Source organism: Gracilinanus agilis, chromosome 1 (genome assembly GCF_016433145.1).
Source record: "Gracilinanus agilis isolate LMUSP501 chromosome 1, AgileGrace, whole genome shotgun sequence".
NCBI classification, from domain to species: Eukaryota; Metazoa; Chordata; class Mammalia; order Didelphimorphia; family Didelphidae; genus Gracilinanus; species Gracilinanus agilis.
In genome coordinates this window covers 303299393-303316023 of record NC_058130.1, presented here as the reverse complement: position 1 = coordinate 303316023, position 16631 = coordinate 303299393, and the positions used below count along the sequence as shown (strand labels likewise).

Sequence of the window (16631 nt, the reverse complement as noted above, 5' to 3'; positions counted from 1 at the left end):
ATGAACTTTAGAGAACATGAGGCTTTTTAGACTGAAGGAAATAATTTTCTTATATCAATAGTGAACTGGTAGTTAGGGCAGACTGAAAATAGTCAGTAAAAGATGCAAAGGCTAGCAGAAGCTCCTGCATTTTCAAGGGGGCAAGACTTTCATCTGGGAGTTACAAAAACAGAAATGCATCATTGTGACAAGGATCATGTTAGAGTTAGAAGGTCATAATCTTCATGCCAAATGCTCTACTAAAATATGCTTTTGGCCAAATCTTCCCTTGCTGCTGGAATATCTGTGGATATCAAGGTCTCTTAAGGTTTCAAAACTCCATGGAAGAGGTCAAATGGGTCTCCATGTCTGAGTGTTTTTACCACTCCTTCTAGGTGTGTGTGTGTGTGTGTGTGTGTGTGTGTGTGTGTGTGTGTGTGTGTATGTATATGTATATGTATATATGTATGTGTGTATAATATTTAAATTCACTATTCTCATTGAAATGCAATAAAGTTGAATTAAATAACTGTAGGGTCTCAGTTGGAATAGCAAATTCTGCTTTTTAAAATACCAAGGGTTTATGACTGACTATTTTAAATAAAGTAATAAAGGGGAGAAAGAGAGAGAGAGAGAATATCATTATCATGTATTGGATAGAGATCTGATCTTGGAATAAGGAAGACCTGAGTTCAGATTTCTATGACTATAAATTAGAGATGAGTTACCATTCTGCATTGGTGGAAAGTTTTTACATTGAGAGTCTCCCACACTGATATGATCACAAATCTAAGGTGGGGGATGAGTGAATGCCCTAGCATATAAGAAATTTCTTTGCTTTTGTAGTCTTAGTTTTAATTTTTTTTCCAACTAGAATTCTTCTGTGCAATATTGCAATATTTTACAGCTTTACTTATCTATTATTGCTCTTAGAATTTTGTAATTCTGGTAATGAGAATTATAATTTCCATTAGACAAATTATTAAAAAGAAAGAACATAAAAAATACTTGGGACAAAAGACATTAAATTGTAAACATTGTCCCAGGACCACAAATCCCTTCTTTCCTACATTTAGATTTAGTATCAGTACTAAGGACCACAATTAAGATTCTAAATCTACCATCATTGTTGGTAAAATATTACTTGGTTGATACTGTATATTTTGATTTCTGGAGTTTTCAGAAACAGTGATATTTAAATGTGGGTATATTTATTTTCTCTACAAAAACAAAAATAAAACATATACTTCTGTGAGAAATCATGTGGACTTTATAAAATTCAACTTTTTACTTTAGTCATTACAGTAGTTTTTGAATGCTTTCTTAAATAAAATTGATATTCATTTTAAGTTTCTACTTAATTTTTCACCTATTCTTCTAACTTAAGGTTTTGACTATGCTTTTTTAGATGGTAAATGAACAGTATTCTGTTGTTGCTAACAGCTTTAGATTTCTTTAAGAATGAACTTATAGTATTGTGCCCTTATACATATAAAGATGATTGTAGAAATTTGAAAGGTACTATTGCTTTGGAAGACATTTTTAGGAGAGTAGAAATAAGGTGACAATATATTTGTTGCTTCATTGTATTTTTGATCTCATAAATATATCTATTTCTTATATCAATGAAAATTGCAATCCATCCTTGCATTATCATTGTAAGTTTTTATTAATTCCTCCATAGACCCTCCACTGACAATTCACCTAACATGCTAGAGTTCTTTCTTTCTGTGTTTTTGTATTTAATTAATAGCACTGAAACAATTGGGTTAGACATTCACTATTCTTTATTCTCACCAGGTGACTGCCCCATTTCCTTTTCAAATCACATTTCCTCAATAATAGTTGCCTATACCTACCATGAAGCTTTCCTTTGCATTTGGGGGAACCTATTATTTTGATGCCATGAAGACTGTAGTGGCCTAAGATTCAAAGAAATGCAGCAATTTTAAAAATTGGTCTTTGCTCTAGAGAACAGGATAGGATCATGAATAGCACTATGAGTTTCTTCAGATGCAATTTAGTCCACTTTCTTTCTCTTGTTCAGTTCTAAGGCCAACTCATTGTCCATCTGTAATGGCTATCCTAACTATGTATTATGATCAACTAATTTAATGAACTAGCCACACAATTGCAGTGACACTAGTTATATTCAAATAACAGGTTTTCAGGGTAGGAAAACTATTAGCAAATCACTGATAAAAAACATTTAAGTCACACAAGATTTCTGCCTTAATATAAACTTTGAAGGGCAGGATATTGGTGTTGGGGTTTTTTAAGTAAAAATGAATAAATGTATATCCTTCCTTCTAAAGGTTCTTATAATATTAGTTTTTTATATTACTTTCAGGTTTACAAAGTGACTTATATAGATTATCTCACTGAATTCTCACAATAGCCATGTGAGGGAGTTGTTAGTTGTTGTTATCATTTCTATTTGGTTGATTAGGAGCTTGCAGTTCAGAGAGTTTAAATGATTTGCTGGAAAGATCAAATAGCTAGTAAATCTCTGTGGCAGTTTGAATTTGCTCTTTCTGGCTCTAATTCTGCTGTTCTATCCACAACAATATACCTAGGAGATTTTTTTTATGAAGCCTGGGATCAAACCAGGGACCTTTAGATAGTCACACTGCTCCAACAACTGAGCTATATCACCTACATTATTAATTGGCTAATGGACTGTGTTCTAAAATTATGTCCTCTAAAATTTGCTGTTCTCTATCCTAAGATTTCTCCCATGTTTTGTTACAACTGACAGTTATTGACACAATATCAGTGGTAATATTCATAATATTCTTACTATTATGGCACATTTCAGTCTTAATTACAGAGTTCTTGGATGCCTCCTGAGGTGTGCTACTTCATTTGCAAATTTCTTCCTAATTTTACTTCTTTATAAAAAAAATCTTAGTAGAATGTGATCAACTATGCTATATTTCAGGGACTGAAATATTTTTAGATTGGATTTTTCCTCAACAAAGATACAATGAAAACTCGTGAGGAAATTCTCATACATATTCCTACTCAGGTGGAGATGAAATTTTAGACTGTGGTTCCCTGATACTTTCCAATTACAATGGGAAATTAAATTCAGTAGAATTTTTTTTAGGTCACAGGAGCTAAATCCTTGATCCAGAGTGTGATCACCAATTAGTCATTTTAAATGTAATGTATAGTGACTATATTTCAGATTGCTGATATGCAGTATGTACTGAAACCATTTCTCTTTGAAAATGAATTCAGTGGCTTATTAAGATGCCTATAATATTTTACATCAAAGCCATAACCAGACTGAAGCTGCAAGCATTACCCCACATGGGAACACCCATCCTCCATCTAGAAGCTCTTCCAACACAAGTCATTTAGATTTTTATGTGACCCATAAGCATTAGGGACTCCATTAGCACAAAATTACTGCATTTAGCCATGCTGTATATTGGGCTTTCTGTACATAAAATAAGAGAAATGCAACATAATAGCAGAACTATGTAAAATAATAATAAACTCTTTTCTTTCAGTCAATCAACAAGGATTTTTAAGTGCCTGTTTTGTGCCAGAAACATACTAGTATGAGAACATACTTGTCTTATTGAAAATAATTTGTGAGGAGTGGTTAGGCAGGTTGTGGAATTTGAACAAAGTGGTATATTATTGTGCCAGGATAGTAATTGTGGGGAATTTAGAAAGGTACAAGAAGCATTATTTAGACTGGTGAAGAGTAAAGTGACCAGAACCAGGAGATATGTATTCAATGACTGTAATCATGTGGACAAGGAAAACATTAAAACAAAACTGAACCTGAAGTACTTAAACTAATCTTGGCCCAAGAAAAGAGATGAGAAGATATACCTCCCTTCTTTCACTGGAGACATAAGGGATAGTAGGTATGCAATGTTACATGAACTTTCAAGTGTAACCACTGTGGCAGATGATTTTGTTGAAATATTTTTGTTTCGAAAGAGAGAGCTCATTGGATTAATAACTATTATTGTTACATTTATATAGTATCTACTGTGTCAGACACTGTGCCAAGTGCTTTACAAATATTACCGTGTTAGAAGTAGAGAGTATCTAGAAATAGCTGATATAGGAACAAAAGGTATAAATGAAACAAAAGAAGAACAGTCAAGCAAAACTGATACAATGACTAACTCTTGAAACAAATTATTTAGAAAAAAATTATTTAGAGAGCCAATCTCTATGAAAACTTATAATCTATTAAGGGACATAAGACATGATCAAATAGAGAACTTAAAATTGGTTTTAACCTTGGGAAAGTCATTTGCTATAATATAAAATCAATTTTGGTAAAGGTATAGGGGGCATTTTAGGTACTATAAGAATTCTGGAAAAGAGGTCATTCTGGGGCATTAGGATAGGGGAAGGAAATATACAGGGAATGTTTCATAGAATAAGAATCATTTCATCTGGTTCTCAAAGAATGGGAAAGATTTCATTAAGTAAAGATGAAAAAGAGTCTGGTCAAAGTACAGAGAATGACGTGGGCAAAGGGTAAAGGCAGAAAAGTTTAGAATATCCTTAGGAAAGGAGAAAGAAATCAGTGAGTCTGTAGGAAAATAAAGCATCTGAAAGGGAAGGCTTTGTGCACAGGTTAGAAAGATATTTTGGAGGCAGACTATGAAGGGCTCTGAGTGCCAAGCTAAAGAGTTAGTACTTTAATGCTAAGTTATCTCAAATACAGAAATTATCAATGGACAGTATCTTGATATTTTGTTATCAAAGTATCAAATATGATTAATAAATCTGCATTCCAACTTTTACTGTATGTTAGATCAAAATACCCATGTTGATACATAATAATGTCTTGTTATATCTGATGGTATTTTGTTTTGTTCTCACAGTTCACAGATCAAAAGGAATAATTTCTATGGAAACCTAATAATTGTTTATGTTCATAGTTCATTTTGTATAAGTGGATATTTTGAACCTTGGAGTTTATCCCCCATAAGTCCCTTAGTTTTCCCAAAATTCCCTTTAATCTCTCCTGCACCTCCACATTTGTGTGGTCACATTATTGTTTTATAGTTGGCTGTAACTTCTCCCTCTTTTTTTTCTTGGTTCCTGGGAGCGAGCTGGTTCATACCTTTTAGTTAGTCTCTTTTATTAGTTTATTATTAACATTTATAAATATGATATTTAGTATTTTGCATATTAATTTTAATCTCCACAATTTATAGTAACTAAAATAATTTAGAGGAAGAATCTAGCTTTCTTATATGAAAAACTTTTAAATTTTTTATTAAAATTGCCTTTTCTCCACTGAAATAGAAGTATAAGTCTTCATTGTTAAAAGTGTTGGAAAAATTTTTATGCTATAAATATGTATTTTTAAATTGATTCACAAAATTGTTAAATCATCCAAAATTCAGTTCAGCACTGATATGTTACATTGGACAATGAACAAATTATATTCTGGTTATTTTCTACAAATTTATATAGCATTTATAAAGAAATCACAATTTCTTCTCCAAGTAATTATGTAAATAAGTTCTTATCATTTATTTCACCTGTATTTAATTTAAATGAAAAAGCATTTTTGAGTGCTTAATATGTTCCAGGCCCTGCCCTAGTTTGAGGAATCTAAAGATAAAAATGAAACAGTACCTGTCCTCAAGAACATTACTGGGGGGAAATAACATGAACATAATTAAAGATATATAAAATATGTTTAAATACAGAGTAATGTCTTTGGCAACTGCATTCAAGGGAGAGGAAACACAAGTAATTCTAGGAATTACTCAGTCATTCAGTCAGCTAGCATTTATTAATTAATCCAGTCACTAGGCTAAGTGCTAGGGACCCACTCTCTCTCTCTCTCTCTCTCTCTCTCTCTCTCTCTCTCTCTCTCTCTCTCTCTCTCTCTCTCTCTCTCCAGCCCCTGCTCTCAAGGACATCACAGTTCAAGGAGATGACCTATAAAAATTATATACAAAAAAAGATATATATATATATATATATATATATATAGGATAAATTGAGGGTAGTCTCAGAAGGAAAGCACTAAGATTAATGATGATTGAGAAATTCTTCATGCAGAACCTGGGGCTTTAGCTATGACATGGAAAAAGCCAGAGAAGCCAGGAGGTGGAGATGAAGAAGAAACACATTCCAAACAAGGAGGACAGCCAATGAAAATGCTCAAGAATTGGTAGATGGAGTGCTGTATGCAAGGAACAGCAAAGGCAGTGTCACTAGTGGAATATAAAATGTAAGAAGAATGGAAAGAAAATGGGACCAAGTTGTGAATGATTTTAAAAGCCAAACAGAGGATTTTTATTTAATCCTGGAGGTAGTAGGGAGCCCTGGAGCCTACTGAATAGTAATATGGTTAGACCTGTCTTTTATGAAAATCAATTTAATAGCTGAGAGGGGGTTGTATCAGAATGAAGAGAGATTTGAGTAAGAGAGACCAATCTGCAGGATATTTCAAATAGTATATGCATACGGGGAAGAAGGCTTGCAATAGGAAGATTGCAGTGTCAGAGGAGAAGGGGTCATATAGGAGAGATATGAAGGTAGAAATTACAAGAGTTGATGATTATTTAGATATGGGGAAAGGGGTGAGAGTGAGGAGTCAAGGATGACACCAAGGTTGTGAGCCTGGGTGACTGGGTAGAGAGATGGTGGTTACCCTAAATTTTAATAGGGAAACGAGGAAGAGGGGAGAGAGTTTGAGAGAAAAGATAATGAGTTCAGTTTAAATCATATTATGTTTAAAATGCCTACATCGAGTTCAAGATCTCTAATAGGCAGTTCAAGATGTGATGCTAAAGATTAGGAGAGCAATTAGTAACATAGAAGAGTCATTTGTACAGAGATATTTCAATTCTTCAATAGAAAATTGAAGCCATTAATGCTGATGAGATCACCAAGTGAATTAGTTTAGGCAAAGAAAGGAAGAGAGCTTGGGACTAAAAGCCTTAGGGACACCTCAAGATAAGCTCAGATCTAGCATAGGAGACAAAGAAGGATTGGTCAAACTGGCAGGAGGAAAACCAGAAGAGAGAAGTAGTAAAAAGAACTTTAGTAGGAAGTCGTACCTAGACTTTGCTTTGAAGAAAGTTGTCGGTTTTATGAAGCAAAGGTCAAGGGAAAAAAAGCATTTCAAGCATGGGCCTATATTTACATTCTATTCATAAACGTTTTAGTGAAAGATGAGTTGAAAAGTGAGTGAAAATTAGAAAAAGTTATCATTGGTTGAGTAGGAGAGTAAATTTGTCTATTCAGAGCAGATTTAGGAATAATAGGTCCTCAGGGTTTAGAAGAGTTGAGATCAGAAATCTTCTATTCCAAATCCTGTTCAAATAATGAATTCACTCTATAGCATCTTTGACAACTAATCTTGCAATCTTCATTTGAAAACATAAGCTGATGGGGAATTTCATTCTTCCTGGAGCCATTCATTCAACTTTTATACTAGTTTGATTTTTATGAAGCTTTTCCTTAGCTCTGTATTACTGGCCATTCTAGGACTAATCTCTTGCTCTACAGATGCTTGAAGACAGCTCTCGTGTACCCCTGAAGCCTTCCTTTCTCTGTCTGAACACCCCTAGCTTTGCCAGCTAGTGCTCATATGTCAATTTCCAGGCTTCTCATCGAATCTTAGTTTTCCTTTTCTGGATATTCCCCAGCCTTGTCACTTTCCTATGTGGTGCATAGAACAGCAAGACTAACTGCCTGATCTAGAAACTGTGATTTGTTAATGCAGTTAAAGATTTCATCATTTCTTTTGACTGTTCCTTTAGATTTTTTATTCATGCCAAACTGGTTCCTAGTTCTTTCAACATGAACTGTTTTTCAGTCATGTTTTCCTACAAATAAAATCCTGTATTTGCTCAGTTGTGGGGTTTATTTTTAAACCTAAATGCATTCCTTTATATTTATGCCTACTAAAGGAATTAAATCCTAGTAAATGTGGAAAACTTACAAATTTTCAGATCATATATATTAAAGGAATAAAATATCAGAGAGGAATATCAAGAAAGTAGAAAAATATCTTTGAGTTAAAAAAGGGATTATCCTTGGCAAAAATGGGAGGAAATGCATTTTAGTCATTCAGTAATATTTTTAGAATAAGCAAAAGGAAGAAGTCATGGAGTTATCAAGGAGCAAATCATATTTAATGAAAGTAAAGAAAGGGAAAAATAAGCTATAGTAATCTGTTAGAAAAATGGAAGAATAGACACTAGTATGATAAGCAGTAGTCATTTTTTGCATCTAGAGCAGAGCTAACCAGTTCAATTTAAGAAGCATTTTTAATATGTAAGGCAGAGAAGCAGCATGACATAGAAGAAAGAAAAATAGCTTCTAAATTCAACCTCAATTCACAGAAACTGGCCGTGTGAACCTGGGCAAGCCATTTAAACCCTCAGTATTCAGACAGCTCTATAAGGCCATAAATTGTGGAACTTTGGTAAAGAGAATTTCTTTACCACAATTCCTCTCCACCAATAAAATCACAGGTTCATACTCTGTGTGTTTTTGTTTATAAAACAATTTTTAAAATTTTTTCTGGGTCCAACAAAGACAAGAGCACTATGCTTTTACCCTCTATGGCAGTGATGGGCAAACTTTTTAAAGAGGGGGCCAAAGGAAAGGAAATGCTCATCTGTCAGTCTGTTTCATTGTATTGTATCCTACTCATTGTATTCGTCAGATTAGGAATAATGTTGTGCTGCCGGATAGAACATATCAGGGGGTCACATCTGGCCCATGGGTCAGTTTGCCCATCACTGCTCTATGTTAAGGAGTACCTATGCTATAAACCCAGGCAGGTGTGACCCTGATTCAGCCCTTCAAGAGCCATACATGCAGATAAAATGGTCACGTTATGACACATTATTTCTCTGGTTCTTTACACCCCCATCTGAAGAAAATTACTTAACTTTTTTATGCTAGCTCATATCGAGGACCTTCCAAAAGTTGGGGAAAGGGAGTAGAGATTATACTCAACATACAATGTAGATCAGATTTTCTTAAAATTTTAAACATTTATTAATATTCATTTTTAACATGGTTACATGATTCATGCTCCTACTTTCCCCTTCACCCCCCGCATTCGTAGATCAGATTTTTGAATAGCTATTTATTCACTCAGCACAAAAGAAATCTTAACTACAAGAGACTAAAGTACATGTTAATAAATAAAGAAAAGGCAAGAGTAGAGTAACTACTCTTGTACTTTTCCAGATACCTGATGCAGTTTGTGGAACTCCTTTGCATTTCACCTTACTATGCAGTTCTATTTTTTCTTAAGCCTCAAATCTAGGTTAAAGTTTGGATTTATCCTTCCATAATAATTGATCACCTTCTTCTCCAAGAATTGCCCTTATGTATTTGGGAGGGGAACCTCCTCATGAGCTAGGAAGTCCCAGAAAAACTGATCTTTCAGATCAGAACATTGCCTTCAAGGCAGGATGTCTATCTCAGATTTGTTATATATTCAAGGAAAGCAACGCGAAGTAAATAAGGCAGCCAGGCATCCTAAGAACCAAGTTCATACTTCCCTCTTATTTCTGGTGGGATGAAAAAAATGCTGAGATCTTCTTCTGACCTTCATGAGAAGACTAGGAAAATGTGTAGAATGGGTGAGTTTGGGGAAAATAGAATCAGTTCCATTTCAGACACATTGAGTTTGAAATTTCTACAGAACATCTAGTTGGATATATCCAGCAGGCATTTGTCAATATGGTGGTGAGGGGAGGGAATCAGGGGAATCACCTGCATAGAGCTATAATTGAATCCATTCAGGTGAATCTCCTGGTCTATGTGATTTAAATTACCAGCTTTCCAACTTGTAAAATATATGGGGACCACTAAGAACATATATGTCAAAGTAATTTATTAGCTGTACAGAATGATGCTTATGAGTTAAAAACAATTTAATCACACCGAAGACACTATCTTAATGTGCCAAACTTATATTGTGTCTTTGTGTGTATTTTCAGATAACCACAAAGATTGTTCTGGTGTGACCTTGCACCTGACACGTCTACAGTAAGTACTTTTAATTATAGATTGTGAATTAAAACTTCAAATCAGCTAGTTCTCACAAAGGCCACCATACCCTACTGATTCACATCTCAGAAGAAAAATGGCAATAATGTGGTAACCAAGAACCTCTTACTCAAGTCTTCCACTATTACTTGGACTACTGATTCCTATTTTGACCAAATCATGATAATGAATATCTGAAGAGAAGTGAGGAGGAAAAGAGGATGGAACCAACTTTTTCTGTATTTTGTATTTTATGTGTTTTTTTTAATATAACCAATCAGTATTTTGTCAATATAGGATACTGATCAAACTTGGAAAAATTACATTAAACTCAATTTTAAAATTAAAGTGAAAGATTTGCTCTGCCTTGTGAAAAATTACCAATATATTTTACCAAAAGAAATGTGGCATTGGTTCTGACTAGAGATTAAAGATGTAGTTTCTTATTCTTATTTCTTTTGGTTTTGAGTTCTCCACATTTACTTTAGTCAAAAGCATTTTATTCTGTGGATTAAAACTGAAGATGCTGTTATTGCCTTTTCTTATTGTCGACTGGCAATGGTAGAAAGCCTACTTATTTGCATACTCCTTATACCCCATTGCCTCTTTCATGCTCTCCCTCTGGGATCTTTACTTTGCATTTGCCTCTCCTTTAAGCAATTCCCCTTCTTAAACCTCTTCAACTCCAATGAGAAGTATTTCTAATCTACCTCAGGAATGAGAAGTAGTAATTTCATAGGCTTCTCCCACTCAAATGAAGAAATTATTCATTAGATTTTAACAACAAAATATTATATATTTAAAAATGTGAATTTAATAAAAATTTAGTCTTATTTCTTGTAATTATTTGTGGGAGAAAATAATTGTATATATTGTATCTCTTTTATTCTCCCACTTTAATGCTTTTTATCCATCTAGGAAACATAGCAGTGTTTGTTATGCCCTCTGATTTGAAAACTGTTATTAATTTAATTTGCTAAACTGATGTTTTATAGCATTTTTAAAATTTTTACAAAGCTATAGATTAATTGTTCTACTTTTTAAAAAAATATGAGTTAAACATGATTTTTTTTCTACAGACAGCCTTTAATTGCAGGCATGTATCTTATGATGTCTGTGGATACTGTCATACCACCAGGAGAAAAAGGTAAGAGAAGTGATTTTTCTTATTAATTTTTGTTATTAAATATTGAATTTTTAAAATGCATAGATAACCTGATGAACATGGAAATTCGTATTGCTTGATATGCTGCATGTGTATAACCTTTATGAAACTACCCACTATCTTGGGTCAAGGGGAGCAGAGGAAAGAAGGGAAGAAAATATGGATCACAAAATGTCAGAAAATGATTGTTAAAAATTGTATCAACATGTAAAAAAAATATATATATATATATATATGCATTAGAGCATAGTAAATAGGGTACTGAGCTTGACTAACCTCAGTGGCACTAGCCTCCTGGATGTTCCAACATGATACTTCCATCTCTCTGCTCAGAGTATTCTCTCTGGCTGTCCTACATGACTGAAATACTCTCCCTCCTCCCTGACTGCTGAACACCATGGCTTCCTTTAAAACCCAGGATTAGGGTTAATGGGATAATATAAAATACTTTTGTAGAGAGAGCCAGTATAATTTTAAAATTATTTTTTACTATTATTTTTACTTCAAGGTATTTTTTTAAGTTGAGGAAGATAGTAAAAAAGCAGAAATACTTGAATTCAGGTCTCTTCTCTGACATATCTGACCAAATCTCTTAACTTCTCAGTCAACCAAACTGGGTGCAAATTGAAGAGGAGGGACTAATCTGTATTCATAGAAGTAGTTTTCTCATTGGGAGTTTCAGCTACCTTGTTGTTTAGCCATTTTCAGTCATGTCCAACTCTTCATGACTCCATTTGGCATTTTCTTGGTAAAGATACTGGAATGGTTTGCCGTTTCCTTCTCCAACTCATTTTTACAGATAAAGAAACTGAGGCAAATGGGAGTGACTTGCCCAGGGTCACACACTTAAGTAAGTGTCTGAGGCCAAATTTAAATTTAGGAAGATGTGTCTTCTTGACTCCAGGCCTGTTATTCAATCCACTATGCAACCTATCTGCTGTGAAATGCTAGAATTGGTCCAAAAAAGTCTTTAAAAAAATTTAATAAACAGAATGACCTCCTTATCATTGATCTCTATGAATTCATTTCAGACCTATTTATGGAACCCAAACTATGTGGAAAATGTCATATTAGGCACTGTATTGTATACCAAGATATGGCTTTGAGAAATTTGTAGACTTAAAGACCTACCTGCTTTAATTTGACAAAAGGAAATCTCTTCCCTGTGAAATTCAAAGCCAATCTTATCAAGTTTACTTTTTCTGCAGAATAAATTTCAAACTTAAGGAAATAACCAAAACTTCTGACAGTATTTGGTGTCCAACCTTGGTCAACTTTTGTTTATGAACTGCTGGTGTGCTAAGAAAGGTCCTAGCTTGCTTTCCTGTTCTTCTTTGAGGTCTTCACTAGTACAATGTCTTTCGTGGAAAAGGTCTCAATTTAAATTTTGGTTGAATTAATTAAGTATTCCTTCAGAGCAGATTGGAACAATATTCTGCATTCTTGGCATATTATAGAGATATCTTTGAGGAACTAGCTAACCAGCAAAAATAACGAATTTGCCTTCATCAAAAGATAACATTTTTTTCTTTTTTTTCTCATTTCTAATAGTGATCAATGCAGATATCTCATGCCATTACAAAAAATATCCAATGCACCTCTTTGCATATAGAGTTCATACTCACCATTTAGGTAAGAACTTTGGACAACTTTATTTAAATATAACATTTGTTTCTTTACATTATGCTAATTTAAGAATGTAAGCTGTAAATAGTCTTCAGTCTCAAAGTGATCTTAAAAAGATATTAGCTACTCCTATTTTACAGAATACCTTGACATTTTTACTGAATATTAAAAAATCATACTAAAATTTTGCCTATAGACAGAATTCTTTTTAATTTTAAAGAGATATGTAATTAATTTAAAAAGAGTTAATCAAAGATAATTCTTGTATTTCTAAGGTAATAGTTCTTCACAGGTATATGTTTGTTGTAGGTAAAGTAGTAAGTGGATACAGAGTCAGAAATGGACAGTGGACATTGATAGGTCGACAAAGTCCTCAGTTGCCACAGGTATGTTGAAAAGCATGGAAATTTGAGGGTAAATAAGCAAAAAAAAAGCTGTTAATTTCCCCCCCAAAATCTCTTAAATAGCTCTTGTTGACTGTATCTGGGCTCTAGATCCTAATTCCCTACAACATTCAGCCTTACTCTGTTCTATTAAATTCTAGCATGATTTTACTTATATTGGCGAAGACTTACCTATCTCTGAAATTACTTACAATTAATTTCTCAAATTTGGGTTTTTTCAGAATTTTACAATGCATGATTTATTTTTAAGTTTGGTGTCCTTAAATTTAGAATCTTAGGCTAAACTTTTCTATCAAGCCATGATTAAAAAATAATGTCTCACCTTCTCAAAGCAAGCCAAAAATATTAGATGGCTTAGGATTCCATACAATTTTATTTACCTTAATACATTTTTATCTTTCTCTTATAAACAGGCTTTTTATCCTGTGGAGCACCCAGTAGATGTTAGCTTTGGTGATATTTTAGCAGCAAGGTGTGTGTTTAGTGGTGAAGGAAGAACTGAAGAAACACATATTGGGTATGTTCCCCAAAACTCCTCTCTTATCTTCTCCTTTTCCTCCTTTCAGTGAAGCATGCTTATAAAAAAAGTTGAATAATGCAGAGGTTTAAATCCTAGATAATCATACTGATGTGCATTATTATTTCAATTAAATCTATTGACTTTTCAAAAGTATTATGAAAAGATGGCTTGATTTTTTTATATTCTTTCCTTCCTGATTTCCACATGATGCCTTATTTACAACATTCATGAAGCCTCATATACCACATTTATATATCAGTTAAGTTATTCAGTAGCACCTGACTAGTTTGACATAGCTTGACATGTTACCTCTTTCGCCCATTACAATAAAAAAATGTCATTTTGAAAAGATAAAATTTCTAAAAGGCTTTTCTTCCTGCATTTAAAAAATTAGTAAATGTTTTCTATACATTTTATTTATTTATTTTTAAACCCTTAACTTCTGTATATTGGCTCCTTGGTGGAAGAGTGGTAAGGGTGGGCAATGGGAGTCAAATGACTTGCCCAGGGTCACACAGCTGGGAAGTGTCTGAGGTCAAATTTGAACCTAGGACCTCCTGTCTCTAGGCCTGACTCTCAATCCACTGAGCTACCCAGCTGCCCCCATCTATACATTTTAGAAAGCTCCCTCTTGCTTCCAAAAAAGTTTCAGGATGTTTACATAAGGTAAAAATAGACATGAAAAAATATTTCAAAATAAAAATATCTTCTTTCTCCTCTGCAAAAAAAAGTAATAGGAGAGAAATAAATGCCCCAGTTACTTTATTTTAAAAAATTATTATTAACCAATAAGAGGAAGCAAATCATTTTTTCCAGAGAGATTTTCCCATCATTGAAGAAGAGGAATATATTATGTGGTTTTATATTGGGGACATTGGGGAGCATAATGAAGAACATCTTTAATTACAATTATGCAATAGATTAAGAAATGTTTTCCAAATGGATAATCCTATCACCATCTCATTAAAAGCTGAGGGTGCAATGTTAATTTTTTTTCATTTAGAGAGATTTTTTTTGAGAAGCTAAGAAAATAGGATCTGTGTGTTTGGCTTTCTGTTAATCTAACAATACACCTTATAGGAGGGCTTCACAAATTCTACATCTAGGAAACAGTTTGAGAACTTAAAAACTAAATTAATTTTTCACTTTTTAAAGAAACACAAAGAAATATTGGGGTGGGGAGTGGACGGATAGCAGCATCTGGTCATGGTCAGGATAAATTAGAAATAATCATCAGAAAAGACACTAGAATTAAAGGAGATCGGGGAAGGCTTCCTATGGAAGGTGGGATTTTCACTACTTGAAGGAGGGCAAGGAGGTCAGGAGGCACAGATGAAGAGGAAGAACATTCTAGTCATGGGAGATAACCAGTTTCGATCCCCAGACCTGGGATATGGAAGAGCAAGGAGGCCTGTGTCACTGAATCAGAGTACATAGGATGTGTGAGATATAAGACTGAAAAGGTAAGAGAGGAGGGGATGCTAAATTATGAAGGTCTTTGAATAGCAAACAGAAAATCTCATTTTCAGTCCTGAAAATGATGGGGAGTTTATTAAAGAGAATGAATGGGTTAGTATAGTCAGACCTGTACTTTATTTAGGAAGATCTCTTTTAATGCCTTAGTGGAGGGTGGATAGGAGTCTAGAAAGGTAAATCAGGGAGACTATTCAGAAGGCTATTGCAGTAGTATACATGTGAAGTAAAAGAATCAACAGAATGGTGGCAGCGTCAGGGAGATAAATGGGCATACATAAGATGTCTACTGGATGTAACTTTTTCAGATCTTAATGCAATAAAAAATTTAATTAATAAGGGTTCATAGAGAGGCAAATTTAAGGTTGATTGGAATCTAAATAATCAAATTCTTCAAAACTGGTGGGTCAAAGAATAAATCATAGAAATAATCACTTATTTCATTGAAGAGAGGAGACAGCATATCAAAATCTATGGGATGTAGCCAAAGTAGTACTCGGGAGGAATTTTATATCCCTGAGTTCATATATCAACAAAATAGAGAGGGAGGAGGTCAATGAATTGGGCTTGCAACGTAAAAAATTAGAACAAGAACAAACTTAAAATCCTCAGATAAAAACTAATGGAAATCCTAAAAAATAAAAGGAGAAATGAATAAAATTGAAAGTAAAAGAACTATTGAACTAATAAATAAGACTAAGAGCTGTTACTTTACAAAAAACAAATAAAATAAATAAAGTACTGGTTAATCTAATTTAAAAAAGAGAGAAGAGAATCAAATTAACAGTATCAAAAATGAAAAGAGTGATCTCATCTCTAATGAAGAGGAAATTAAGGCAAACAAGAAACCAAGAGCTAATTTGCTCAATTATCTGACAATAAATATGATAATCTACGTGAAATGGGTGAACATTTACAAAAATATAAATTGCCTAGATCGGTGATGGGCAAACTATGGCCCGCAGGCCAGATGCAGGCCCTCTGAAATGTTCTATCCAGCAGTGTGATATTATTCCTAATTTGACGAATACAATGAGTAGGATACAATACAATGAAACTTTGAAAGAGTTGCCTTAGAAACAGACTGACAGATTAGCATTTCCTTTCCTTTGGCCCCCTCTTTAAAAAGTTTGCCCATCACTGGCCTAGATTAAAAAAAGAGGAAAGAGAATACTTAAATAATCCCATCTCAGAAGAAGAAATTGAACAAACCATCAAGGAACTCCCTAAGAAAAAATTCCCAGGGCTAGATGGATTGACAAGTGAGTTCTATCAAATATTTAAAGAAAAACAAATCTCAATACTACATAAACTTTTTTACAAAATAAGAAAAGAAAGAGTCTAACCAAATTCTTTTTATGACACAAATATGGTACTGATTTCCAAGCCAGGAAGACCAAAAACAGAGAAAGAAAACTACAGATCCATCTCCTTAATGAATATAGAT

The 16631-nt window shown here is 33.7% G+C and overlaps 1 protein-coding gene across 1 annotated transcript in view; it reads left to right on the top strand.

The window, feature by feature from the left end:
* Window positions 1-16631, top strand: part of PAM (peptidylglycine alpha-amidating monooxygenase) — a 364941-nt gene that overhangs the window by 243387 nt on the left and 104923 nt on the right. The window contains exons 8-12 of the mRNA XM_044662577.1: window positions 9948-9996; window positions 11076-11143; window positions 12713-12793; window positions 13097-13173; window positions 13605-13708. Of these exons, the coding sequence (XP_044518512.1) occupies window positions 9948-9996; window positions 11076-11143; window positions 12713-12793; window positions 13097-13173; window positions 13605-13708 (379 nt within the window). The remainder of the gene's footprint in view (window positions 1-9947; window positions 9997-11075; window positions 11144-12712; window positions 12794-13096; window positions 13174-13604; window positions 13709-16631) is intronic.